A 27,313-nucleotide genomic window follows, 5' to 3' on the forward strand; every position below is an offset into this window, starting at 1 on the left:
CCAAGCTCCAGCCCAGAACCTGAGGCACGGGATCCACAAGCACTGATACAAACCAGAGAGAGAAGTGCTGCTCCTACCACTTCCTACCACAGTCCTCTCACTGAGTAGGAACCCCAAGGAAGTTAAGCATGTTTTACTAAGGCACTGAAGGAGATATCACCACCCCCGTACCTGCGCAAAGAAAGCCAGCCAGGGAATCTGTAGCTAGGAGTATCCAGCAGAAAATAAGGAGAGAAATAAACGTAGGCACTCTAAACAGGCCAAAGGGTAAGTGAGCAGGAGAAAAAACATAAAGAAAGAGCACAAAAGAAATCCCTTTTTTTAGCTATTTTATTTCACTTCGGATGACAATGGAATAAGAAGACGCTCACGCAGTAGAATCAAATATTCTGAAACATCCCCATCTCAGCAACAGACTAGCAAAGAGATGAACAAGAAAAAAAGCCAAAACAAAATGGACAGAAGACTTTTTGAGATAAGTTAAAAACTTCAAATTATTTGTAACTTCAGAGAGATTAAATAATTGAGACCCTGTGGTTAAGAAGCCAGGAGGAAAAAAAAGGCAGGTTTCCCTCAAAAAGATGGCCAGCTGGCCTGATCTAGCCCCTTAAAAAACTGAACAAAGTTAAAATCCTGGCTATGACTCGGAACATCCTACACAGATACACATCCTCACAACGTGCTTCAACACTCACAGGCTGAAAAGCAGCAGCCAGGTATTTATAAAACGTCAGCTATCAGAGAGCAAACGCTTTCAGTGACCTTTCAAACACATTTTTCACTGAAATGATTACGTTGACATTTACCATCAGTGTCATCCTGACTTTGGGATTTCCCGGATGCTTTTCTGGATGAAGACGGAGCCTCTACATCTTCAGCGTTCTCCTCAGCAGAACCATTTTCACCATCCTACGCACACCAACAATATTAGTTATCAGCTTTATGACACGACTCCTATTTCCCCAGGTATTTACAATTAGCATTTAGACCACAGCTTTCCAGCTTTTGCACTGCCAGTGAAACAGGTGGAACAGGCGCTGTGTATTTTAACGAACAAAACCCAGCATTACGTGCTTTCAAGACACTGATATTCTTATCAATGTGAGGCACCATGACATGGTTGGCTGTAACAAAAAAAAGTTACAAACGCATGACCAACCCTTTTAAGAGCCAGCCTTTTTAAACATAAAATGAAAAATCAAAATAGCACTTGTTAATCACAGAATGGTCGGGGCTGGAAGGGACCTCTGTGGGTCACCCAGTCCAACCCACTGCCAAAGCAGGGTCACCCACAGCAGACTGCACAGGACCGCATCCACGCGGGGCTGGAATATCTCCAGAGAAGGAGACTCCACAGCCCCTCTGGGCAGCCTGGGCCAGGGCTCTGTCACCCTCAGAGGGAAGAAGTTCTTCCTCATGTTCAGACAGAACTTCCTCTGCTTCAGTTTGTGCCCGTTGCCCCTTGTCCTGTCACTGGGCAACAGTGGAAAGAATCTGGCCCCGTCCTCCTGACACGCACCCTGCAGATACTTATAAGCATTTAATGCAGTAAGAAGGCTGCCCTAGGATATCACTTGTCCTTCCGTGACAGCCGAGTTCTGCTGAATTTGCTCTCTGAAGCTCAGGAGATACCGAAGTTCAGTTGCATTTTGACACAAAGGTGCCAAAACTGAAGCTAACTACAACACTCCAATCGAGCAGACGGAATTTCTCCCAGTACCTCCCCCTGCTAACCTCGAGGTGCCAAGCTGTGCCTCCCTGTGTTCACTGCTGCCAAGCAGCCACACCGACCACAAGAAGGAGTCAGCTGGGTCTCCTCCTTGGATCTCCCAGGGAAGGCGGGGGGGGGAGCGGCAGCAGCCTACACCGGATGATTTTATAATAAAACCCGCTTCTGATCATTGCTCTGGCCTGAAGAAGAAATTAATTACGGAGCCGGAAGGCACCTGCCAGGAGCTCCTGCCGGGCCCCGGGGCGCAAGCCACGCCAGCACGAACCCAAGCGCTGCGTCCTGCGCCCGGGCAAGGCGGGCGCGGCCCCGAGCGACTCGCTCTGCCGGGACCGCACGGCCCTCACCGCTCGCCGGCGCTTTCTCACCATTTCGCACGGAAATCGGGCAGGCGAGCGCAGCAGCGCAGCCCCTCACGCACCCGGAGCAGCGGAGCCGGGCGGCTCCTGAGGCAGCGCGGGGCGGCGGCCGGGCCCCGCGGCTCCCGGGCGGGCCAGGCTCACCTTCTCGCGGCTCTTGCGCTCCTCCCGCCGCCGCTCGAACTCCTCGAAGGAGATCTTCCCCTCCAGGTAGTCGATCAGCTCCGGGCTGAAGCCCGACATCGCGCCGGCGGCACCCGGCAGCCGCCCGCACGGCAGGGGAACCCGCTGCAGGGGAGGACGCCGGTCCCTCCCGCTATGGCGCCCGCCCCGCCCCGCGCCCTCACGCACGCGTTCCGGCACGGCTCGGCGCCGGGGAGCGGGCAGCCGAGCTGGGACGGGCTGGAGCGGGGCTGAGGCGGCGGGATGGGGGGTGCTGTGGCGGCGGGATGGGGGGAGGAAGGTGCTGAGGCGGGGGGGGGGGGGTAGCTGAGGCGGCGGGAGGGGGGGAAGCTGAGGCGGCGGGATGGGGGGGGGAGGTGCTGAGGCGGCAGGCCTGAGGGGAGCTGAGGTGTCGCCGAGCTCGCTGCCAGCTGCCTGCTCGCCTTCTCTTTCCTCAGAAACAGGCGTTATTTCCGCACGAGGGGGGGTTTCCTAACGTGAGGCGGGCAGAAGGCGATGGCGGGGCCGGGGGTGCGGGGCGGGCCGGCCCCAGGCCCCGCGCTCCCCCTCAGCAGGAGAGGGGCTCTGAGGCCAGGGCATCGCAAAACCACCGCAGAGCAGCGTGCGAGGTGCAGCTCCGCCAAAGGGGAAGGTGACAGCTATTTACCAGCTCCCAACAAAGACACTTCGCAGAAATGAAAAGCACTGCCGCACTCCTTTATTCCACGCTCCAACACACACAGTTCCAGCAGCCCAGCTTCACACATTTCCCAAGAGACAGCAAGCGCGCTAATTACAGCAGAGTCCACAGAACTGTGATCGCGAGGAAAATTTTCTCCGGTGACAGTTAAAAAGTCAAAGCAGTAATACTGTGCTGGGAAGGTTACCACTTCACATGAAGTTCAAAGGTTAATGCCTGAAAAAAAGAGAAGAAAAAAAAGAAAACCAACAAGGATGTGAGACAAATACAGAAATACTTAGACACAACCCGGTAACGCTGGCGGCAATGCCCCTGCAGACCTCTACTTCCAGAAAACAGTTCCGGCCGCTGAGGAGAACGACCGCAACCACCCGGAATTACGTAGGACAAATTACGGCCACCAGTCGTGCTCACTGTTACACTAATTTATGGCATTCCCTTCTAAAGCCCCTTTTAATTTATTTGTCATGCACAATACTCAGCATGGTGCTTTTTTTTGTTTCCTTTGCAAAAACTTGGCAAAAAGAGAACTTACTATTAAAATTTGAGCGCAGTTTTCACTATTATTCATGATAATAAGAATAGTGGAGCTGCACTTTTGATTACAAGAAGAGATGTGCTCAAGCAGGCAGAGAGCAGGCCAGAGTTAAAAATCCCAAGCTGAATATTGGTTACAAATGATTCTCCAAGATACTGGGTAAATCACCAAAATGCTGAGATTCAAATCTTACTGAAATCTTCACCTATTTGTAAAATGGAAGAAAACAATTATTTCCCTTTCCTCAGAACTGCCAGTATTTACTGACTCTGGAAAGGAGGTATGAAAGGATTCATTTGTAACAGAGTATGGTTATGCATAGATAGAACAGCCAAGAAGTGCCTGCTATAAGTAGAGGCTGGATTTATTAATAATGCAAGCTGGACCCACTTCAGTTTTATTTCATATTTATGGAGAGATGGGAATAAGTTTGCCATCATTTTATTCAACCTCCAATTTTAGTGGTAGAAATAATGAAAACAGTATGAATGGACAAAGATGTAAAAGGTAATCTATGCTTTGTTAGGGCAGTATCTTACGGCCAAGTTAACTTTCTTAGTATACATACATCACAGGAAATCACTGCCTCAATTTATAATTTTACTGATATCAATTACTTAAATAAAACCTGCATTCTTTATTATCTGTACATTTTCAGAACTCCTCTCTACGTGACAAAAAGAAGAACAACAAAAAAGCATGGTCTGTATAGGTCTGCACAAGCACCCTGTGTTATTTTATCAAAGTAGTAAATACCTCATAAATCTCTACCTCAACATTCTTTAACCAACTTCAGGCAAGAGTTAAGTCGTTACATTTTCAACTTCCTCTGAAGAAGCTGTTTTTATACTTCAGACAGAAACGAGAATCACTTGAATCCAAATCTTTCACTTGGTTACATGTAACAGCCTTGGAGGAAAAGGCATCCTCTTTTACCTTGGCCAGCAGCATCTTTCAGCCTTTGAAATAATCTGGAAAAGAATTTCTCCTTTCTTCATAATCTGCAAATGCAGAAGCAATAGGATCCGAGTAGAACATGACAGGCCTTGGTCCTTCATTGTTCATAGTGAAAGTCGCTGGGAACTTTCTGAGATCAAGACCTCTGCCCGAAAAATAAGCCTGGAGTGTTCTGAAAAACTGAACATATTTCATATATGAAAAGAAAGCATGCCCAACAGAGATTAGTTATTTCTACAGACACAAAGCAGATGTAATATGTGTTGCTATGTAGGATGAAATCCTCTGTTTTGATCACAAAACTATAATACAGGCAATGTAACTCAGACATCTCGACTCTGTCCGTGGCTTGCACGCCTTCCGTGGTGTCCAAAGGCCACCAACTGTTTACTGATCATCTACGCTCCCCACTGAACCACAGAGGGTGCAAACTTATCCAACAGACACAGCAATACCCTCGCTGAGGGCAAACAGTACAGTTCTGTTACACGTTTCTCTAAGAGAAATATTCTCCAAGAGTTAGCAATAGTGGGCAATTGATGTGAACGGGCCCCACAGATCACTTAAAAGTAGAAATTAATGCTTCTTAAAACAGTGAGGAAAAATTGTGGGAAACTGATTTTTTTTTTCCTTCACAAATTCCTTATAAGATCTTGCAAATGTTCCCTTAATGGTGGTTTTTTTAAGCTGTAATTAACCTTCAGATCTCTAGCTTCTATTCACAACAATGTGTCAGATGCAGACTTACTTGTACTTCCAGAAGATGTGACAACATGCAGTTAACAGAGTACACGTTTGAGAAACATCATAACCATTCCTCTTCTGTTTCATACAATGAGTGGTTGTATAATCAAAATTAATTTTTGAAAACTAAAGCTGCTGGATGGAGATACAAGGAAGTTTTATGCACTGCCGCACACCGAGAAGGTCTCTTCAGCTAAGGGGTACATCTTGACTGAAGAATGCTCATCCAGTTGTGCTTATTGACTATACAAAGTGCACCGATCCTAACACTACACTTAATGGGCCTCTCTTACCTTTAAATTTCAAAGTTAAAAATTCTCATGATGGAAAACACAAAACCCACACAAAACTTAGGCTCTCTTTCTTGCGGTATTTCTTACCAGGTCTCTGTTTCTGGGGTTATCTAGAGGTTTCCATTTTTCTTCTGGCTGGAAAGGAGCACCCTTTGCCAGTCCTCTCATGGCCAATACTGTGTATAGACCCAGGAGCACCACTTTCCACATGTCGCAGAGGTGAACGGACTATCTGCAAGAAGGACAACGAACCAGACTCCTTAAGTCCTACCAAGCTGTCAGTGGTAACAAACAGAGCAAGCACGACAACCCAGTGGAGCGCTGAAAACAATTTATCCGTAGCAAGGAAAACCTGCCTACTGCAGATTACGTCTGTGTGTGCTATCGACTCCTTTGGTTTTATAGTAATGTACTAGGAAGAACAAATTACTCTAAAGAAGTGTTTCCCATGCCAAAGCTATTTCTAGACACTGGATTCTCTTTTCAAAGGGAGCAGTATGATATTTAACGCAAAATATTTACATTTGTAAATTTACATTTGTTATTACATCCAGCCATTTTCACTGGATGATTAGTTACAGCATCAGGTCTTTGTGTGCTCCACGGAGAATGCAAAAACACGGCTTGAGATCCAGACAGCTCAATTCTTAAAATTGCAGGAAAGGAAAATGCACTACATATATTAATAAGTGCAATAACAATACAGCCTGATATAATATACTAGAGACCCATTTCACAACTTGATTCAAGGAAACTGAAATAAAAACGAGTGAATAATTCTCCCTTTCACGTTCTTTAAAATAAAGCTTACCAGTGAATTTGGCTCTGGCTTGCCCCTTCTTGGTTAGTCTCCTTGTAATCTGTGAACAAACTGATCTCTCACTTATATTTCTAGTGGACTGTAGGTGGGTGTCAATGACGTTAGCAGGAGTTCAAAAATACAGTAATGATTCCATTTCCATCCATGACATAAAGACCCTTGAGAATTTCATTCTCAATACTCTTAAAGACCTGTTGCTATCGAACAGTGCAGTGCAAATTCCTCCTTGCTAAGCCGTATTGCAGAAAACCGGTGGTAAGCATATAAGAAGTTTAAAACAATTCCCAGCAAGATAGCAGAGCTGTATCAAAATATGACTTTTAATTAAAAGTAATTAGCCATATCTCTGGAATGGTGACTAACAGATAATTACAGCTAGTTGAATGGTTTTCAAACAAGATGAGATATGGATCATTTTCTTGAGAGAGAGAAAAGTAAGGTCTATTTCAAGATCCAAAATCATATCATTTTAATGAAAGCGTTGCTTTCCTACCCTGATTTTATCAGCAGTCAATATCCTCCTGTCAGGCTGGAAACTGAGACAGACTGCAAGGAGGACGATGCTAATTTACACCTTGGCCTTATTTCACAGCATCCTTCCTCTCAAAGCTGCTTGAATTTTTTTGCATATAATTTCACTATACTCTTCTCTCCACTGTTTAGATGATACTTTAGTAAGTATCACATAAAATATATGTTTAAATAGACATGTTAAAACTAAAGATTTTCGGCCATTATCTTCCTCCAGATTACAGATGTTTGTTTCTGCCTAGAAGCTTTACATCTTTCTTTGGTTTAAATTTTGAAAGCAAAACAAAAACCTGGCACCACCATTCCAGGCAGACCAAGTTGTGGACATCCAAACACCATTAGTAACGCAGTTAACAAAATCCTAGCAGTGTTACTTTCATGACCATAGTAACAAATACAAATAAAAGTCAACTTACACAGCTTGTATATTATTCTACAGACTTGGAATAAAAAAATTTTCATCAAAAAATAAAAATACATCAAACCCCATCAATTACTTCTCATAATAGACAACTTCCAGATAGTAGACTCAGAACCAGAGTCTACTCGGGTAGAACAGAGTAGCAACAGAAGGACTCATAAAAAGGCAGGCCCCAGTGTAAGGGAACTTAACATTGTTTATTTTCTAGGTAGTTACTTATTTCCAGTTCAATTCTCTGTATAATTTACCTTCAACATCAAATAGAAGGGCTACATTCTTTTAAAGCAAAAATAAAATAGCCAGAACAACAGGCAGTTTTCTTCCATCCTTTTTTTACACCCCCCACCCCTTTGATTTACTCAGAAAGAAAAACCTGGGGGATATGCAGCATGTTTAGCTAGTAAAAGATACCAAAGTCATCTGTAAATTTGAAACAAGTTTTAGTACTCTAGGGCTATTACGTTACTCCCAGTAGAATTTAGGCAGTCGGCTGACTGATGAAGTATGCAGATGTGCAAGAGATCCAAGTAGGATGTCTTTTCTGTGAGCTGTCTTAAAAAAACCCCAAACTACAAACTGGTATTGTTCCTTTCTCAGCTAAAAGGATCTGAGAAATTGTTTGAGCCAAAATTCTGTCTAGACCAAGTGCTCGTTTTAATGTGGGATTGTTGGTGTTTGTTTTTTTTTTTACCAGAAGTTTAGTTTGGTTGGGTTTTTTTGTTTTAAAAATAATTTCATTATAGCTCTTTCCTTCAGTGAAAGTCAAATAGAAGTGGAACACATTCATATTAAAATACTGTTAGTATAGCTACACTGATCAAACAAAACTGCATCCCCCTGGAGAACAGCAGCTAGTCTAACACACACTTGCCAAGCCAGATGTCAGCGTGCTGCCTTTTACTGCAGCCAAACCTAAGCACTAGGTTTTCTTGACAAATTATATATATAGACACACATCTTCAGTAAACAATCTTTTGAAAGTGGCTATACTAACCATATAGCCCTTATGGCACAGTAATTAATATTCATGCACATTTGAATTAAATTGCACTGAAGCTGAAAACACTCATAGCATTGCTTGTTCAGTGTGTTCTAGGAGAAAAGGCAAATTTAAAACTTAACGAGTTTAGCTGAGCGCAAGTTTTATACATATGATGCTCTATATAAACTATATTATTCACATTTTCCATTTTATTGTGTTTCCCATTCATGATAGCAAGGCTGGAATAGCAGCCTAAGAAGTATGGGTTAAGAGACTGAAACAAGCTTCATCAGGTACGATCTTTATTGTATTCTCCTCGAGATGTGAAAAAAAGTGTCTGTTACTTAAAGTACTGCTCTAACCACAATGCTTTTGTTCACTGTTTTTATTTCCTGCTTAGAATCCCAAGTGTTACAAGTTAGAAGGAAAAGCACCATCCGCTCCACATGAGTACCTGAGCAGCAGAGACTCAAGGCAAACGTTCATCACGACACACTAGCATGTTTGTACAACAGAAGTACAGGTAACACAACACTCTACGGAGTATGACTGGTAAGTGGCACTTTTTGTGAATTACAACCATTTGTATTAATGCAACCATGTTAGAACACCATACAAAAATATACAGACGGGTTTATTTAGCAGAGCATATGCTATACAGTGTACTCCAAGTCATGCACACTCAGGTAAAAAAAGAGACAAATAAAAAAAACTGTAAAGTATACACTGCAGACAGGGAAACCATCAAATAAGATACAAACATCCCGGAGCAGCTCGCACTCAAATTGCCCTCAACTTAAACAAAACAGTACCAGTATCTAAAAGCGCAGTTTCTAAAGACCCTGAGATTTCAGCTTTCAGCAATTTGAACATTAGCTGAAGATACCTGTTCTCCAAGGTTTCCTCAGCATCTCACAAGACAGGGACTACGCCAAGGCTCATCATGCATTGCATGAACTGTATCTAAGAATTCAGTCACAAACATTTTAATAAGCACAATAAATTATTATAGCATTACTCAAACATTTCTAGATAGACCCTGTCAACACCTCTAGAAACCTGTAATTAGTAAGAGTTAGCTCCACCTAAAACACCAGATTTACGCTAGCTATGTAAGAACTGAAAACAGAGGAGGAGTTAAAAACATGTAAGACAGGTTGCTTGTGAAGAGATAGATTTTTAAAAAAATTACATATGTGTTCTTCAAAGTCTTAAGTCCTCTTAAAAACTAACAAACAACAGCCCCCAGCATGATTACCCAAAACAGGTATTTTGGCCAACATTATTCTGTCTTTGTGCTTGGAAAAAACAATTAAAAGGTAAGTAGGGAATCAAGTTACTAGGCCTAGGTTACACGATTTTTCTAGACTAATCATCATATACAAAGGCCTTAAAAGGTAGTTCTGCCCTCTCAGTAATTTTCATACTAGAATATTGCTACAGCTATGAAATCAACAATGGCTACTGTTACTGAAACATCATCATCACAAAAGAAAGAAGAGAAAGTTAGGTGACAAGAACAAGAGTTTTCAGAGTCCTAAACTAACATACAGAAGGAAGTAGCAGGGAAGACACAAAAATTGCATGTTATCTGTTGTGCCACAGCATCAGCAGCATTGTGACAGCCAGGTTCAAGTTAGTTCTCAACAAAAGAAGGTCAGTGACTTTGATTTGTATTGCTTCAAACAATTACTGTGATCAGCTGACACGCAGTCCTTTTGTGTGCGTATCTAAATATCCACAGTCCAATGATAAGCTTTGAGACGGCAACTTTATTTAAAATTCAGTTTTACATAGCACTAATACTGGGGGGAACAAAAGTCAGAATTAGGGGGAGGTTGTTCCAAACATACAAAGAATCCTGCAGAGACACATCAGGAAAGCCAGTGGTGGCTTTTCCTGAGCTCTTCATATTAAAAAATATACGTAAGAAATCCTTCTACTACATCAAAACACGACTTGACTATTTCTGATTTTCTTCAGTGAACTGAGAACAGAATGTATAATCCCCCCAAAAAAAACCCCAAACCTTTCAGGGTTTTATATATGGATATTTTTCCTAAAAAGTGAAATTCATTATGCAAACCTTCTGGAGCTTTAGAACAATCAACCAGCTCCACTCCACCACCTTTTAGTTTTCTTCTCACACTAGCATAGATATTGACACTCAATGGCTTAAATACAATATTTTGCTTAAACTACAATTAGAGGATTTTTTTTTATTTCAAAGGAACTTAAAGAACAAAATTTTTTAAAAGAATTCGACGCATAGACTTTGAAGTTGAGACAGATATCCAAGACTAGCTTTCCTTCCCTATTTCTCTTTTTATCACTATAGAAAAGCTTGAGAAATTAAGGTCAGCTAAGGCTTTCTGAATCACACTTTGGTTGGTGTGATTCCAAACCACAAATACACTGTAATTGTCCTAAATCTTAATTTCTGTAAGTGTAGTAAAAGGGGGTCAAATTAATTTTCTAAAAGTATTTTACCCAAGTCAAGTTTCAGTATGATCCACGCAAGTATTTTTGGTCAGCATCAAAAAAATCAAATGTAAGGCTACAGAAGTCCACAGGCTACAGTTAAGAGTGTATTCATTTACTGGTTTAAGGCACAGTATTTTTTTTGCTCTAGAAAGCTACAAGTTTAACATCACAGTGAGGAATTCCTTATTTCAGTTTTGGTCTGGCACTCTAATTATGTGTGTCATGTCTACTGCTTGTAGACTTCTAAAATATTTCAGTTATCAGGTGCTACAGTCTCAAATACTGTTTTCACACTCAAAGTGACCTAAGTGGAAAATACTGAAGCCTGAATAGATCCCAAAGTAGTGCACTTAGCCTTTTATAGAACTAAACATCAACACACTTCCATGTTTGATACTTAACATATACACTCTGAAATTATTTAAGTTGGAGGGAAAAAAGTCCTTGCTGGTATTTCGACAAAATGCAAAACTTCACTAGAACAACAGTCTACAGGACAGCTGCTGCATATCCTCACTAGGTCAGTCACGGTGCCTACTACTGCTGCGAACATTATGTTTTGTAGTGCAGCGGAAGGATACTGCAAACCCAGGAGAACTGTGTATGGAAGGAGCAACTGGAATGATGTGCCACAAAACAACAAGTTTGTGTGTGCCATTCCTGACTTCTATACGCACAAAATTAGCTCTGATATCACACGCTTCCTACAGGATCTAGACCGCACCCTGCTGATAACTGTAGAGAGGCCGTGCTTGCACGATTTGTTTAGGACAGCATGAGTATCAAAATCTGTCTGCATTTAAGAATGCGGAATGAGACCCTAAGTCTTAAGTGAAATAGAAGTCAAAACATCACAGCTTTGACTCTGATTTCCATGCTGCAAGGCAAAGAGCACACATTTGAGGCAGTTACGTGCTTAGATATGTGAAAAATTGAGGTGCTGGGCAGATTTGCTTAAGTAAGAACTATAGAATTTTCTCTTTAAATGCTTATTTTTAAAACCAGTGATGTTTATTAAGAAGATGAAATTTATAATTTTATTTAAGCTTTAAGATAAATGAGCTGATTAAAAGCTCTGCATACTTTCTTCCATAAATCAGGATATACATAAGAAATTACAGTATTTGCAAAACGTTTTCAAATAAACTTTTAGAGATTTTAAGGACTATGATGAAAAACTATTTTACTTTAACATAAAAATGCGTTTGTTCAATTGTCGTTCATTGGCACACATTTCCAGAGGTATATAAGAGCAGCACGCAGCTTTGGTGACAGAAGTGTGTCGCCTCTAAAGGAACGGTGATGAAAGTTTTAAAACCATTTACAGTGCAGTGCTAAGTGCTCACAAAAGCCAGCTTGACTATCTCCCAGCAAAAAAAGAGATGTAAAAAGTCAAGGCTGTAAATGAAGTGACTAACATTCACCGCGAAATGGAAAGTAAGCATTAAGAATTGAGTCTGCTTTACAGCTAACAATTTTCTAGTAGTTTAGTGACTTAAAACAACAGCACAATTATTGTACACACACTATAACTGCTTCCAAAAATATTTTCAGTAAGTCGGAGTATTAAAGGTCCATAAATGGCTGGTTTTTTTCTCAGCATAAATAAGATAAAAGTCTAAACACTCATCATCACTGTATTGAAATAAACTTGACCAAATGAAAAGCTCTCAGACGTTGACATTTATTCACAGGCACCTCATCTACTTCATTCTGTCGTGTCAAAGCTTAGAAGCAGATGTATCAGATTTCAGAAAATAGTCAAGTTACAAGTTCAAAACCTTGTTACTGGCAAACACACGGAAAATTAGACTTCGTATCAAATACCAACCTATGCAACAATGCTTTCTGTTTGTTTGTTTGTTTTTTAGTATCAATACTTTTTTTTTTTTTTTTTTTTTTTTCAAACATTGACTTTAAAGGTAGCCTGATTACCTTATAGGTGAAAAGTTCACTTAGACATACAGGCAGTCTCTATGTCTTCTGCAATATATTAGTACTGCACTGTGTAAGGTTTTGTTGTGTTATTCATTTGTTTGTTTTAAAATGCAGTAAGTTAATATTTTGGAATGTATCAGCTCACTCAAAACCAAAATCAGAGCAGGACTCTAAATAGTAGATGTAATATTAACTTGAATTCCAGTTACTCTAGGGGTTTTTTTGTTACAAAAAAACCCCAACCAAAACCCAGAGAACAACCCCCCTTTTCACAGGATGCTGAAACATGACATACCACAACCAACTTTTAAATCAAAACTGAAAATACCACCTTTGGACAACATTCGTTCATTCAGTTTCAAGGTACATTTGGTAATTCCAGTTGAGAGGTAACAGTTTGTCCTTACCAGACAAATATAGACCTTTTATGAACTGTTAGCTACAGGTGTAGCTACTACAATTGTAGCATGATACGACTATGAGGAACACATATTTGATCATAGCAACCATAAAAGATTATAGACTTCAAGAGAAATTCTGGGTATGGAGATGTCACTAATAGCTTCTCATAAATCTCTCCCTGCCCCTGCCAAAGAAAGATTATGCTGTACATTTATGCTGTACCTAAAATTAATGACATTTGGTACTCTAGGTTCTTACCCTGTTTTTTTTATTCTGTTCCTGATTTCTTATAAAAAATATTAGAAAAGAGCCACACAAAAAAGTTTGCATTTTGGATGCATCCTGAGGTACAAGCCAAAAAATGGTGGCTTAATCTCAACATAAATGTTTGATTATGTGGCATAATCTCCATCTAAATGTGGCGAATATCCACATGGATGAAGAACAGTGTTTTTGCAGAATTAATAACTCAACTTCTGAAAAAGGAGACAACAACAAATTTGGATCTGCGTGCTAACAGAAATCCTCCCTCATAGAGCAGAAGTCTAGTCCATTACAAATTAATTTGTGTCTTTATCTTCTCCCACACAGTCTAGATAATCTGAAACTTGAAGAATAAACTGGAATTTTAATTTAGTTAAAGATGCTAAGAGACATGACAATATATTTGCCAAAAGCTGTTTTATAAACACAGTCTACTCATAACAAAGGATATTTCAGTAATATTTACACTTTCTCATACACTCAATTAAAAGTCTTTAGAGTGGGTCAGCCTATATTTCTGCTGAGATTATAATTGTGATCAGTGGCAGAACGAGAAATTTGCATAACAGAAGCCTCTTCTCCAAAAGTAACAACAAACAATCATTGTATTTTACCTGAAAACAATTTTAGACTGTTATAAAATCTTGTCCTTTTCAGAATGACAAGCTGGATCATTCATCCTCTTTTAGAATGGGATTAATTGTCCTCTGGACTTGTTCTATTCCTATCCCCTTCCACTGATTATACAGAAAATCTAGCTGGGATTAGACACCTAATCTCTCAAACAGATGAAGTTATGTAGTCCGCAATAATTGCAAAATCCAGACGCTCATCTCTTGAGAACAGTTTCCATCTAGCAAATGACAGAGAATGCATACAAATCCAAAGCAGCAGTCAGACTTCCCCTCCTTCCTCCAGCGAAGGTAAATCATCTCTGAAAGACGGGAGCACTGAGGGAGACGTGATAAATTCTGTCATCCAGGATCTCGGACTCAGGACTATATCTATTCCTACCTCCAGCTCAAAAATCCGGTATACACAAAATTCTGTAACCCATTTCACAAAGAGCAACAGCAACTATTAACACAATTCTCAGCTTTAAAAATATCATTAAATGAAAAAATTGGTGTCACCCTCTGCTGCTGTAATTCATTAAGTTTCACACTGTGGCAGAGTTTATCAAAGCTCCTACACGCAGAGACTGCTTGCTCTCCTTATTCTGATTATTATTTTATTCCACCAACAGCTCCAACAAATGGACTCATGCATAAAGAGCCCATTAAGATGGCAAAACAAAATCAGAAGTAAAATACAGTAGTAAGTCAAAAGGACCATGGAGGCCAAGGAAAATGATCTTCCACAGAAATCAGATCCTGCACATTTCACAGCCTTTTACCAGCCCCACTGCAGTTCTGCCACCATCTTTCATTCACAGTCACTTGAAAGTAGAAAAGCTACTCTATTCTTCTATGTCTGAACAGCAGATTTAGGCTAAATCAATTAGCAGATTTAGCTACAAGTATAGACACACAAATTATCTTATATAGATATACTGTAGCATACATTTGGTTGGAGAGCATCAAGATATAATCTATTCAAATAACTTTTCTGATTTACAAACACTATGTATAATCTAATTTATTTTTAAAAAGGTTGACTAGAATACCAGCACATTGATTACTGATACCAAGGACAGTGGTTTGGCTAACTACAATAGTCTTACTCAGTTAAAGCAGCTGTAATGACTTACTGATAGCTTGAACTGCTGACTTGTGCATAAGCGGACAAAACAGGTGCTTACTTCACATTTGTCCTTCATTTCGGAAAGTCACTGTGTGAATTAAGTCCTTGCAGCCAGCTGAAATTAACTGATGTTAACAACACGCTGGAAGTAACTGAGGCACTTTAGGCAAGATTAACGAGATAGATAGGATAAAATTGATGGGTTAGGCTGGCTGTACTACTCTATCAAGAATATACTTGGTTGCCTGTGGGTAGCAGATTTCCTGTTACTATTCATATAAGATGGCAGCTGGTCTAGTATTTCCATATGCAGATAACAGGTGTCTCCGACAGAGTGGAGACAGCTAACACAGAAGCAAGTAGTAGGCTCATCCCTACACAGAATCAATACATCATTTTAACCTAATGGCTATTGAGATTTCTTCTGTTGGCCAAACACATACCCAGGGGACAGAATTCCTTACACATAGCTATTTTAGGCTTTATTATAAATGGCAGTCACTGTAGCATCTAGGCACTAAGATAATACTTTTTACAGAGCTAAATTATAGTCAGTATTTCCCACTATTACTAAGAGTTTGTCCACGTGAGGAAGTTAGTACTGCATGGCAGAGCATGAATTTACAGTGTTGTAACTATTCCATATTAATTTCACGTATGGACAATTATTATGAGACTGTTGATTCTCCATTTACAACAGGAAAACAACCTGCCCTGTCTACTTGGAAACAGCGCGGTACAACTGCACTGTAAACTCACCCCATACCTCAACATTTGCTAGCTTCCACATATGGACAAGGTCCGAGGAGTAATTTCAGAATTGACAAAATTCCAGAGAAAACTGGCAATGTTTTAAAACAACATTACAGCAAATTGTTTATGAATCTGCTGGTATCCTTCCTGAATAGAAAGCTACACAGAATCTTGATGTTTTCTCACTCTCACAAAAAGTAAAATGTGTAAGACTTTCAATAATCTCACAAATGTTCAACTCACACTGATTGAACAAATGATTTGACAGAAATAACAGTTCTACATAAGCAGTACATTCTAGTTTGTCTAGACACAATGGTGGCAGCTTTTAAGTGTAACATAAAATGATTAAAAGTATACTTGGCTGTGTAGTTTTTGTGATGGTCACAGTGTGCTTGAAATGCACGGAGTTTTAACCAGCATAATTTAGACCTGCAAGAGATGCAAGTATCAGAACAGACGCACTGTATAGCATAGGGAGTAAAAAAGTCTGTTTCAGCAAAGAAGTATAGTGAAATATCAAGTGTCTACAAGGCAAACAGAGTATCAAGATGTTACATTAACATGATTTATGTGCTTACACACACACACAGTCAATTCACTTAATTTTCACAGTCTGGAAATAAACACCATGAAAAGCTTTCAAAGCAACAGGAACAGAACCACAAACTTTTCACAAAGTATTCACAGTTCTGTCCTCTTTCCCACACAACGTAAGCTACAGTTCATATTAATCTAGGCATTTCTTTGTTGAAATTTACCCCATTTCCAGTGTTAAGTCTCTCGGCTGCACTGTTCCTGTATAACGCGTGTTACACAATACAACACAGCACATGTAGAAGAAGAGAAAAGGTTACAAAGTGTGGTACTCTGTATAAATGCATTCGTCCAAAGGCCAACATCACAACAGACAAAGGGAGTGGAACTTTGGTTGCGATCTTCAAGAGTTTACTGTAAGAATATAAAGAAAAAATTGGCATTTTTTGTAGCCATACATGCAGAAGGTACGCAAATATCATATTTCACTTCTGAAAAACAATTTATAGATTTCAAGGATTTGTTAATTTTTAAAGGAGAACAAATAATGGGCAATAACAACTAATGCATAAGCAAGAGCAATTATTCAAAAAGGCTGATAAAATGTCACTTTAAAATATTCTTATATTAATTTAGAAATAAGTTCTCTGTAACTAAGGAAGATCTAATGTTTTAGACCATTTGAGTTAAGAGGTACTGGTCAAGAAGATAAACTACATTGGTTATTATTCATTGTCTTTCATAAGGCACTAATTTTATATCCGAATAAGAAATGCTATACCTCTCAGCAAAAGCAAGTGCTCAAAACTTCTTCATCCGGTAGAAAGCACATTACGTTTCCACAAGTGCCCATAAGGGGGAATTACAAGAACATAGCTATAATGGTTTAGAATTCACTTTTCCTTGTGACTTTCCAACAATAATTGCTAAATGTCTTAGGGTTCTGTAACGTTTGGAAGGATTCGATGAATTGTAAATGAAAAAGTCACAGTTAAAGAAGTCTTTATGCAACTGATTGTTTAGATAGAAAATACTTCATTTACGTCCATGTGGTAAATACCAGTGATTTTCTCCACTCAGCTGAACAACAGGTAATTTGGATGCATTTTACCCAGTCTTTTAAGATTCAACCACACGAGTTTAGGAATCTTCGTGCAGCCTGAACAATTACATGTCTGTGCAGCATAAATTAAGTTTTGCCACACAAATGGAAGTACTAAGAAAGAAGCAGGAAAACAAAAACTGGGGATTAGGCTACAGTACCTTGATTTCACTTCGAAAATACTTGAATTCATGAGAATTTCTAAAATGCATACGAGGATAATAGCTGTAGATCTACATGGATCAGGATCAAGACTAACACTGTACCTGCAAAAAATAGTTTAAAAAGCACGTTACTTCTAAACCAGGCTAACAAATAAAATCCAAGCTGGGAACAAGCATGTGCTGGTAACAACAAACATACATGAAATATATGTGGCATCACAGCCTGACTTTAAATCCGTTCTGAATTATTACTTCCTTCAGCATATCACTGATCACTTAACACCTACTTGTATCATAACATAAACTGGACTGCACAGAAAAACCAGTTATAGTATCAAAGACTTCTGTTAATTATGAGGTAGCTAATAATCTAAAGAGTCAAACATTTGCAATTTTTACTATCTTCAAAGGTTCCTATTATTTTCTTCCATCTTACTGGCAATCTAAGAAGTTACCTGAGATTTTTCAACCAATAAATTAAAGATGGCAAGTTGAGCAGCACAATCCACGTGAATAAATTGAGAATTGTAACATGCATCTTAAGACTGTTAACATCTTCAGCAATTGTACTGTTGGAGAGAGATTGTGTTGCTTCTGAGGTACTGTCCATTGAACTCTGTTTTTTGACTGTGTGTGTACTGGAGTTCCGTGAAGTTTCTTTTGAGTGGTCTGAATCCTGAAAAAAAAAGTCGAAGATCATAAAAACATGCACAGGCTTGTAAGGGGAGGAGGAGGGAAAAATGCTATCACAACACTATCATACCAGCTCTGATTTAAGAAGAAAATTGCAATTTATCTCTCAAAAAGCCATCAAAGGCAAAGTTCAATAGTTCAATTTTAAAGCATCTAGATTTAACCAGAAATAGTTTAGGTGTCTTGGAAGAAAAGAGTGGAGATGCCCTGACACCAATGCAGTGATAAGAAATGGAGTTCCTGGAAGGAGGAAGAACAGAATAAAAGGGGTAATAAAGCATGAGGGTGAAAATCACAGATGATCATTCATGGGAAAAGATACAGGAGGTAATGCAACTGGGAGTAAAACATCAGCTGTAAGAACAAATAACAAAGATAAGCTAATGAGTTGGCAGATGCTAACTTCCAATGACAGAAAAAAAGAAACCCCACAAATTAAACAAAACTAAAAAAAAAAATTAGATGGAGATGAAGGAAGAGGAGGAGGGGATTTTAAACTAAACAAACAACAAGCACTCAGAGAAACTCAAGGAAAACTGTCAACAACTTTTTCTGGCAGACTGCTTTTTTAACTCTGTTTTCAAAACAGAACAGGTAGTTAATATATGCTTGTATCCACACAGGCTTACATCTTGGATCCTATACCTTAAAGTAACTGAAAAAACAAAGTTCACAATGCATGAAACCCAAAGCTTCTTCACTCCTTTTTAAACAGCTCCCAACTTGCTGCAGTCTCAGTCCATATCCCTTTAATAAATCATATTTGTCATCTCCTGATTAAAAACACCCTAATCGCCAGAAACTACTTATCTGGAAAAAAATTTTTACCTCTAGTATAGGTTATTATCTAGGAATTAAATTTATTTCTTCAACTAAGGCATGCCTAATCAAACACCAAAACTTAGACCAAAGCTGCTGTTCTGTATGTACTCAAAGACGAAGTTTTCTTCTTCAATGAACTTCAGCCAAGTTCACACAGCAGTGACCTTGAACAGTGAATGCAACAGTCACATGTGATGGAACAGGCTGCTCGTGTCCTGGCTTTTCTTTCACAGCATGCACACAGTAAGCAAGCTACAGCCATCCAGTCATCACAGCACAACCTAATACTACCAAGTTAAGACGACAACAATTCATAATGCGTAGGTTTGCCAAACAGTTTTTGGTCACAGTTTTGAGCAGAAGCAGGAAACTGACTTACCCTGACAAGCGTGTTTTGTTCTGCTCTTACATTCACATGTAGTTTTATAACCTGTAAGACAGACAGTTCCGCTTTTTCAGTAATGTTTCTTCACACAAAAGCCGTAGTGTAGAAGAAAAAAAAGAACTGGGCTAATTAGTTTTTGACCCTTTTTATAGCTAGATGATTCTGGGGCCCCAACGGAGCTGCAATGCAAGAACTCTTCCTCCCTTTTTTATCAGCAGCATCCAAAGTGCTCTCTTAAGGCAGGATTTCCAAGCACAGAGAGAAAGCTTACGCTGCCCTGCCTTCTCCCCTGTCACTGTGCTTGACAGGGAATACAGAGTGGAAAATCCTCATATTCCTCACCTCCTCCCGCTAATTCAGTTCTGTGTTACTTTCTGCAGAAACCATAAGCGGGCCACACAGGAAAAGTCCCATGTCAAGGAGTAATGTCAGCGTGGGAACGTCTGTCAGGGTAACCTTATGTCACAGGGAGTTCAGCTAGAGATAGACCTGTTCCTCAGGCTGTGCTGTCAGCTGCTACCTACCTACTTCAGACCACCTGTAAGCTGCTCTGCTTTGCGCCCCTACTCCCAGATGCAGGCGCCAGTGCTCCCCTAGTAGCTAAGTATAGCAGCCGATTTAGCAGCTATATAACCATAGGGTGAATCAGGTAAGTTAGGTGCTCTGATGCAAGGAAGACCATGGAAACTGAATGGCAGAAACTAAATATGGATCTCTGTGGCACTAGCTAAGGGATCAGCTTAGACATACAGTAAGACTATCCTAATTCTACAATATATCCACCCTTCTTCCTTTTACTCTATAAAGATTTGTAAAAAGTCTTTAAAGATAATAAGTATTCGACAGAACATTCAAAGTCCTCCTTTGCCCAAAGTTTCTCTTCAGGGAGTTATTAGTCTTTGGTTTTATAACATTACCTATCCATAAGTTAAAAATTGCAATCATGTGCATTACTGTAGTGGACATATGGGACTGTACATTCCTTTGGAAAAAGCATTATCAAAAGAACAAAATAATTCTAAAGATTACAAGATTGTGAGAGTCTAAGTTCAAACAAGACCTATTTCAAATATGCAAATAATAATATTTCCCAAGTATGAAAAATGGTAATCTGAGTTTCTGCTTTTAACACCGAGTTAATTCAAAGCATGTGAAATTTTGAATTCTGTTATAAATTCAAAATTTTAGCCTTTCAGTACCTTAAACAAGTATTGAAGATAAATAATGCATACAGCAAATGCACCACAAGTGGTCCAGCTAACCAAAGCAAGGGATAACACGCCGCAGAGTCTTCTGGGTGTAATCAACTTGTTGTCTTTTTGAAGTACAGTAGGTCTAAAAAAAGACAAAACTGCTGTTATACTCTTGTAACAACACTGGAACTATAAAGATCAAAAAACAATTCTATTTTGTGAATGACTGAAAGGAATAAATTGCTCCTGAATTAAGCACCGGAAAATAAAGTTAGACAAGGTTGAACATATATACCAACTGCTACATAAGCTACTTTGCCAAAAAAAACCTTTTTATCAGATGAACCCATAAAACCTTCCAGAATGTCACTCATGTATTATTTGCACTTCATTTGGTGAACATAAAGGATTAGACAATGCTAACTGTAGATCTGTACCAGTCAGTGAGTTCTGCTGTTCAGCCAAAGAGAACGAGTATCTTATTATTACTGCACAGCTGCGTCATGAAAGTGACTCCTACGACACACGTTACTGCGCGGCAGTGTTCTATGACAGTACAGCAGCATACAAAAGCAAGTCTCCAGGGGATTAATTCTGTGACAAAAATCCTTCCCAGACAGGAATTTCTGCTTGCTCAGTCTGAGAGACACAGAAAAGCTTATTTTAAGTTTCTGGATTCCAGCTGATACGACTAAGAGACAAGTACGAATCTGAAACGACGAAGATGAGCTGAGAAGGCGTGACAACGGGGAACGGGGTGGGGAGGAAGTGCAATGGAACTATGAAAAAGTGTGGACTTCTTGGATATTCATGGGACATTCCAGTATTAAAATCAACACTGGAAACAAAAAAAGCATTATTTGGAAAAATGCAACTTTAAAAGCCTTTGCAACAAATATTGAAAATAACCACAAGAAAGCAGCTAGTTGTCAAAGAATTGCACAGACAGCTGGTGACAAATTCTTTGCTGCTGGCCATATCAGAGCATTTCAGAACACTGCACAAGTCAAGTGAATACTACCTACTTCAGAGAAATTTATAGATTTATTCCCCCCCCCCAGAAACTCAGGTCTAGACCAGAGCCTGTGTAATGTACTAGCTGACTCACAGGCAGGCACACAGATCTTATTTTCCTCCCTCTGCCCAAGACATTCTCAGGGCTTGCAGGACATAAAAAGCTTTAAAGAAAAGAGCATGAATCAAGCTAAAACCCTTAAAAATTTAGTAAGAGTAGTTTTGAAACTTGGAAGTTCATCACTTCAAAGTAATACTGAAGTTTCTGAGCATCCACTATATATCTTGTTTATCTTATAAACAAGATAGCTGAGAAGAAATAGCTGACACGACATCTATTATTTGGTAGATTAAGACCAGAGGTGTTAGTGACGACAAAGAAAGAGTTCATTTAGCAGATATTTTCTGAGTAAAGAGCATCGCATCCAGCTTTCTGGAGACAGAGAGATGGCTCAAATCTAGCCGAGGGCTGTTATCAGCGTGAGAACAGTCAAACCATTAAAATAGCTAAGCATATTATCCAATTTACTAATTTACTCTTTCAAAATCTTAGTCTTCCTTGCTTTTTTTACACCTCCTTTCATATTTGAACATTCATCTCTACAAGCAAAAACATTCCAGTATTCTTAGATCTACAAAATTAATCAGGCTTGTAAAGTGAAACTAACATCCAAGAAGTTTTTGTTTTACAAACCTGTTTGCATTCTTTAATGCAGTTTATCCAATATGAACAATGAGGAATGGATTGCAATGCTTATAGTCTCTTTTCTAAATATAGATATATAAATATAGATATATTTTCTGAGTTGCTGAAAAGGGTATAGTTCAGTTGCTTTCTTCCCAACAAGCTTTCCTCAAAAACAAACTGAAAACCTTCCTAACAGCTGGTGAAGGAAACAAGCAAGCCATTTCTGTTCCCTTTTGGAGATGTGGAATAAGGAATGTGAGGCAACCCTGATTAGTACTTAATGCTGACAAACCCAGATGGCTAAAACCACGTATGAACTATATTGCAGAATTTAATCTGCCCAAGCATTCACACTGAAGCAAACAGAAAAAATTGACAGGGTGACAGTCACCTAAAAGAGCATAATTATATAGCATAATGTTGTTTTACCTAATCAGAGTTAACCATAATGAAGAGAAGAGTCTCAGAGACGTAGAAAAAAATACTCCACTCCAGTAGGCAATGCCTGTCCCAAAAAGAAATAGAATCAGGGACACAAGGGGGAACCATGCATCCTGACTACTCAGCACAGCAGCATCCACCTCTGGTAGTGACAGAGATTCCCATATCTCTCTAAACCAGTTAAACCTGCCAAAAACATGAAAGCAGTATTACTTATCACTTCCAATTGCTGTTATGTAACATTTATATCAACTATTCCTCCTACTACAGCCTTTCAAACAAAATCACAGCCAGGTGTTCAGAATGACTACAGATTAAATAATATTCCTCCCCACCAACAGTTTTACTGAAACTTCTGTTTTGGAAACTGCTTTAAACAAATAAGTTATGCAAACTCACCCCTGCAGAAACACAACAATGCTTATAAGAGGCTCTACTTTGTAGGGTTTAGCTGTCCTAACTAGTTCAAGGGAAAAGTCTGAACACTGGCCTAGAATCAAGAACAGAAAGCATCTGTAGTTATTATTTTGTCATGAACTTTAACAAAGAAGATCCACAACAAAAAGTAAATTCAGACAAAGGTTTACTTTAAAACAAGATAACTGTGTCTTATAACAGTACTGTAAGTCAGCATATTTCATCATCAAGGCCCTTATTCACTGGATCACTCATATTCAGGTAATACGTCACAAGAGCGTCTAGAGAGATTATGGAGTTTGTTACAAACGCCACCTGAATTTAAGTGAAAATGCATTTTGTCTGCAGACGTGGCTAAAAGTTGGTCTCCAAATCTCATCTCATGCAAGAAATAAAGCGCTTTGTGCATATTAACAAGGTATTTTAAACTTTTACATGTATTTTTAAGTAGACTTCTATTAATTCTAAAATATTGTGCAACACCAATCATTCACAAAGAAGGGACTGCACAGTAAAATAATAAGGAAATATGCTGCTACAGCACAACCTTGGAGAACTACCAACAAACAAAAACTGAAGAGCATAGATCCAAGTACTTGCACAAGCTCAAAGTACTCGGCTTAAAAAATTCACAACAGCTAGCTAGTCTTTCAACAGTAAATTGGATAAGTGATTTCTCTAAAAATACTTGTGATAGAAAAAAAAAAAATTCTAGAAAGCTACCTGTTGATATCACTGTGCTCAATTGTCCTCCGTAAGTAAGAAGAATATTAGAAACAACATAGACAGGAAGAGCACCAGCATGGAACCGTATTAACTGAAAGACAAGGATATAAGAATGACTTTTAGTTTATATATATAAATATATATTAAAAAATACACACACAAAAATATTATCATTAAGCCAGCATGATAATATGATTGCAAAAAATCTTTCGTAGAAGATTTAAACAGTTTCTCATTTTGATGCATAAGTATTTGATAACTGCCATTAGCAACTAATGTTAGATATGGAAAATACTCGGATCTCTCATAAATGGCTAATCAAACATGTTTTGATAAATGACCAAATTATAAATGAATGCTTTTTTCCAGTCAAGAGGAATACTAAAAGAATACAGTAGCATGTTAACGGTGTTTCAGTAAAAGAAACTAAAATATTACAAGGCCACTTCCCAAGCAAAATCTGCATATAGTTATATATGCTGTTGGGCAAACAATTTTAGGAAGCAGTTTCACATATGTTTTAATTGGCTTCCACTGTCCCATGTCATGAAGGAATATCCAATTAATATACAAATAGCACAGAAATTCTTCCAAAATGGTAACAAAATGAAAAATCTTTAAATGCATACATTCAAATACAGCAAGTTGCCAGTAATATTCCAGCACTACCCTTAGGTGCTTGTAAATTAATTACTTTTTAGAATTGGAAAGCTGCAGATGGCATGTCTATTTTTACTGATACCAATGTCAAAATGTATTCTTCGTTGATAACTAAAGAAAATTTGTTGAAAAGGAGCATATGGACCTACTTAGACTTTCTCCCTAACTTTTAGTGGATGCCAAATGTATTTTAAAGTTTTGATACTACTGATTCATCAGGCAAGAAAGTGAAAGTGACCCACAGTGTCATCCCTTTACAGGTAATCGGCTAACCACAAAGCCAAATATGCTCCACATTTACATTAGCTCTTTAGAGCTAGAGTGCTTGTCTGCTCCTTGGAAAACTGAGGCCTGACATTTATCCGGATGAGACGCCTCGCCAAGTGACAAGGTTTTAAATGATCATTGAATAGTGCTCCTCTCGGCATCAAGAAGGAATCTGAAGTGCCACAGCAGGGAAGAGAGGAAGAGAAAATTTCTATAGATGCTACTGACATAAAAACCAATCTAGTACTGGAAGTTTTTCTTACTTGCCCAAGAACCTGTAGAAGTGATGTCTGCAGAATTACCTTGATAAAAAAAAAGAAACATTTTAGTACTTTATACAATGGCAAACAAATGTACAAAATACTTTTCTTTTTAAGAAGCTAACTTAAGTATTAGAATACAGCAATCCCATGACTAAAACATACAACAGCTTACTACTGCCGTTTTAAAAACAAATGCTTTAAAGTTTTTCTTAGAAACGACAGCGCAACTTCCAGTATTACTCCAGCTGTTGCAAAATAACTGTAATATGCACTACATTTACAATAAGGTCTAACAGCCCACCTTTGGATTTGCTCAGTATTTATTTTGATTAATTAGCTACTTGTTTTAAAAGATTGAATTCTGGAAAAATTATACAGCAACGCAAACTAGCTATACAATAAATTTGTATTACTCACTTCATACTGACAGTCCGAGGAAGAATAAATATTCAACTCTGGAACCCTGCTGTCATTTTGAGGCTGACCAATATGCAGTTTTGCAGAAATCTCAGTAAAAGACGGAACTCTGAAACAGCAATCAATAGGCAACTGTTGTCCTCATAATCAAGAAAGCCAAACATGCCTTATTCTTCAACTAGTGTTGTAGGTATACAGAACTTGTTTACCCTGTCACAAAGAACTACACCACTTTCTCAATCCACTGTCCTCTGAACTATCAAGGGGCGTGATACTAATGAACACAGACAAGTTCAGCATTAGTGTACACTCTGCCTCACAGAACACATAAATATGCTGAGTGACAAGAATGGGAAGGGCAGATTCTCAAGAATACAATTCAGTTTCCTGCAAGCATCATATCAAGAAGTAAGTTAAAATCACTAAAGTCCTTACTTGGCTACAGTTATGGAGTCTTCATGTGACCAGGGTATATGAAGTCTGTAAACACTAGGTTTTCTTTCTGAAATGGAAGATAATTTAAAAATATAAAATGAATGAAGAACAAGATGAGGCAACTGTCTCCAAAAATTAACATGCAAGTAAAACAAAAGTGGCACATAGATCACTGTACACAATCACTGGGCTCGCAGTTACATCGCAATTGACATTGCAATGCAGATCAGTGCAGTTCACATTGAACAAAAATGGCATTTTTTCAACACATGCTGTTACAGGACAAGACAGCAAGACATGAACATTTAAAGGCAGGAGTTATGAAAAAACTCCTGGGTTTCAATAGAAAGCTGTAAACTCAAGCAAGTAAATCCATCACTTTTTTTTTTTTGAAACAAAGTCCTTTAGCATCCCATTCTGTTTAAGCGCATGTAGTTCAACATTCAAATTTGAGTCCCATAATTAGCAAATAAAAATCCTATCCAAATGTGCTATTCTTGAGAAACACTTTCAACATAATGCAGAATCCTGCTGAAAGTTCAACTTGATTTTCCTGGGAAGTAAGAAAAACAAACTTATGGGGACTAATTCCACATTTTCTGTGACCTATCCTTCTTAACAAAAAGTGGAAAGTGAGAGATATTAGCAGAGGCATTTGAGCAGATGATAACAGTACTGCCTCAACTCCACTGCAAGAGAAGACTTTTGTTTTCACCAGCTTCAGTCTTGAGAATTTTCAACATGCTTTGTTTTATAAATTTATTCTTTAGAAGACTTACATTTACCTTTGAGTGAGTGGCAGTGGCTCTCTATATAAATTCTGAAAGCTTGATATATCTGGATCAGAAAAAAAAAATAAATCACATTGTCCAAACAGTGGTTACATTAGCTTAAAACATTAAGTAGCATTCTTACTTGGTTAAAGTCCTGGAGCTGTACATTGTAAAGTAAGCCAGTGGAATTTAATAGAATTTTGCTTGTAGAAAGCCCTGTAAAGGATGTATTATTTTTATATATTAGATAAAATTATTTAAGAACTCACTACATCTTCAGATATTTCTTCTGGGAGACTTACATACTCCTCTATCTGGTAGTCAAAACCCCCACATTTCTTATTTCTTTATCTGTTACTAACAAGAGCAGTATTAACTTTAGTAAAAACAAACCTCTCCAAACCTCCCTGACCATTGGAATTTTTAGGCAAATTTATTATCCAAATGTTAGTAATATTAGTTTTCCAACTTTTTTCCCCAAAAGTAATATGCTTTA

At 38.7% G+C, this 27,313-nt stretch overlaps 3 protein-coding genes across 10 annotated transcripts in view; all 3 read right to left on the minus strand.

The window, feature by feature from the left end:
* Positions 1–2,397, minus strand: part of GTF3C3 (general transcription factor IIIC subunit 3) — a 34,498-nt gene extending 32,101 nt beyond the window's left edge. For all 3 annotated transcript variants that reach the window (XM_075430827.1, XM_075430826.1, XM_075430825.1), the window contains exons 1-2: positions 2,233–2,397; positions 807–909 (exon numbers count right to left, since the gene is read on the minus strand). In XM_075430827.1, coding sequence (XP_075286942.1) covers positions 807–909; positions 2,233–2,331 — 202 coding nt within the window. In that variant the 5' untranslated portion in view covers positions 2,332–2,397. The remainder of the gene's footprint in view (positions 1–806; positions 910–2,232) is intronic.
* A 568-nt stretch (positions 2,398–2,965) lies between these two features.
* Positions 2,966–17,695, minus strand: C9H2orf66 (chromosome 9 C2orf66 homolog). Of its 4 annotated transcripts, none has more exons than XM_075430832.1 (4): positions 17,621–17,695; positions 5,570–5,714; positions 4,425–4,625; positions 2,966–3,166 (listed from the first exon to the last, which is right to left on the minus strand). In XM_075430832.1, exons 2-3 carry the CDS (start codon positions 5,690–5,692, stop codon positions 4,443–4,445), a joined length of 306 nt encoding a protein of 101 aa, XP_075286947.1. In that variant the 5' UTR covers positions 5,693–5,714; positions 17,621–17,695; the 3' UTR covers positions 2,966–3,166; positions 4,425–4,442. The 4 variants fall into 4 exon arrangements, with proteins under 4 accessions (XP_075286947.1, XP_009936124.1, XP_075286948.1 ...); XM_009937822.2 differs by lacking the exon at positions 17,621–17,695 and adding an exon at positions 16,582–16,655; XM_075430833.1 differs by lacking the exon at positions 17,621–17,695 and adding an exon at positions 6,294–6,335.
* Positions 5,633–27,313, minus strand: part of PGAP1 (post-GPI attachment to proteins inositol deacylase 1) — a 41,808-nt gene continuing 20,127 nt past the window's right edge. The window contains exons 15-27 of one of the 3 annotated variants that reach the window (XM_075430824.1): positions 26,960–27,033; positions 26,830–26,881; positions 26,045–26,111; positions 25,610–25,718; positions 25,193–25,231; positions 24,000–24,093; positions 23,259–23,349; positions 22,848–23,045; positions 20,723–20,858; positions 19,518–19,568; positions 18,079–18,299; positions 17,621–17,725; positions 5,633–5,714 (exon numbers count right to left, since the gene is read on the minus strand). In XM_075430824.1, the coding sequence (XP_075286939.1) occupies positions 5,711–5,714; positions 17,621–17,725; positions 18,079–18,299; positions 19,518–19,568; positions 20,723–20,858; positions 22,848–23,045; positions 23,259–23,349; positions 24,000–24,093; positions 25,193–25,231; positions 25,610–25,718; positions 26,045–26,111; positions 26,830–26,881; positions 26,960–27,033 (1,241 nt within the window). In that variant the 3' untranslated portion in view covers positions 5,633–5,710. Of the gene's footprint in view, positions 5,715–16,629; positions 16,772–17,064; positions 17,726–18,078; positions 18,300–19,517; positions 19,569–20,722; positions 20,859–22,847; positions 23,046–23,258; positions 23,350–23,999; positions 24,094–25,192; positions 25,232–25,609; positions 25,719–26,044; positions 26,112–26,829; positions 26,882–26,959; positions 27,034–27,313 lie in introns of those variants that run through there. The other 2 variants (XM_075430823.1, XM_075430822.1) reach the window with 2 other exon arrangements.

This window comes from Opisthocomus hoazin, chromosome 9, assembly GCF_030867145.1.
Source record: "Opisthocomus hoazin isolate bOpiHoa1 chromosome 9, bOpiHoa1.hap1, whole genome shotgun sequence".
Taxonomy (NCBI): Eukaryota; Metazoa; Chordata; class Aves; order Opisthocomiformes; family Opisthocomidae; genus Opisthocomus; species Opisthocomus hoazin.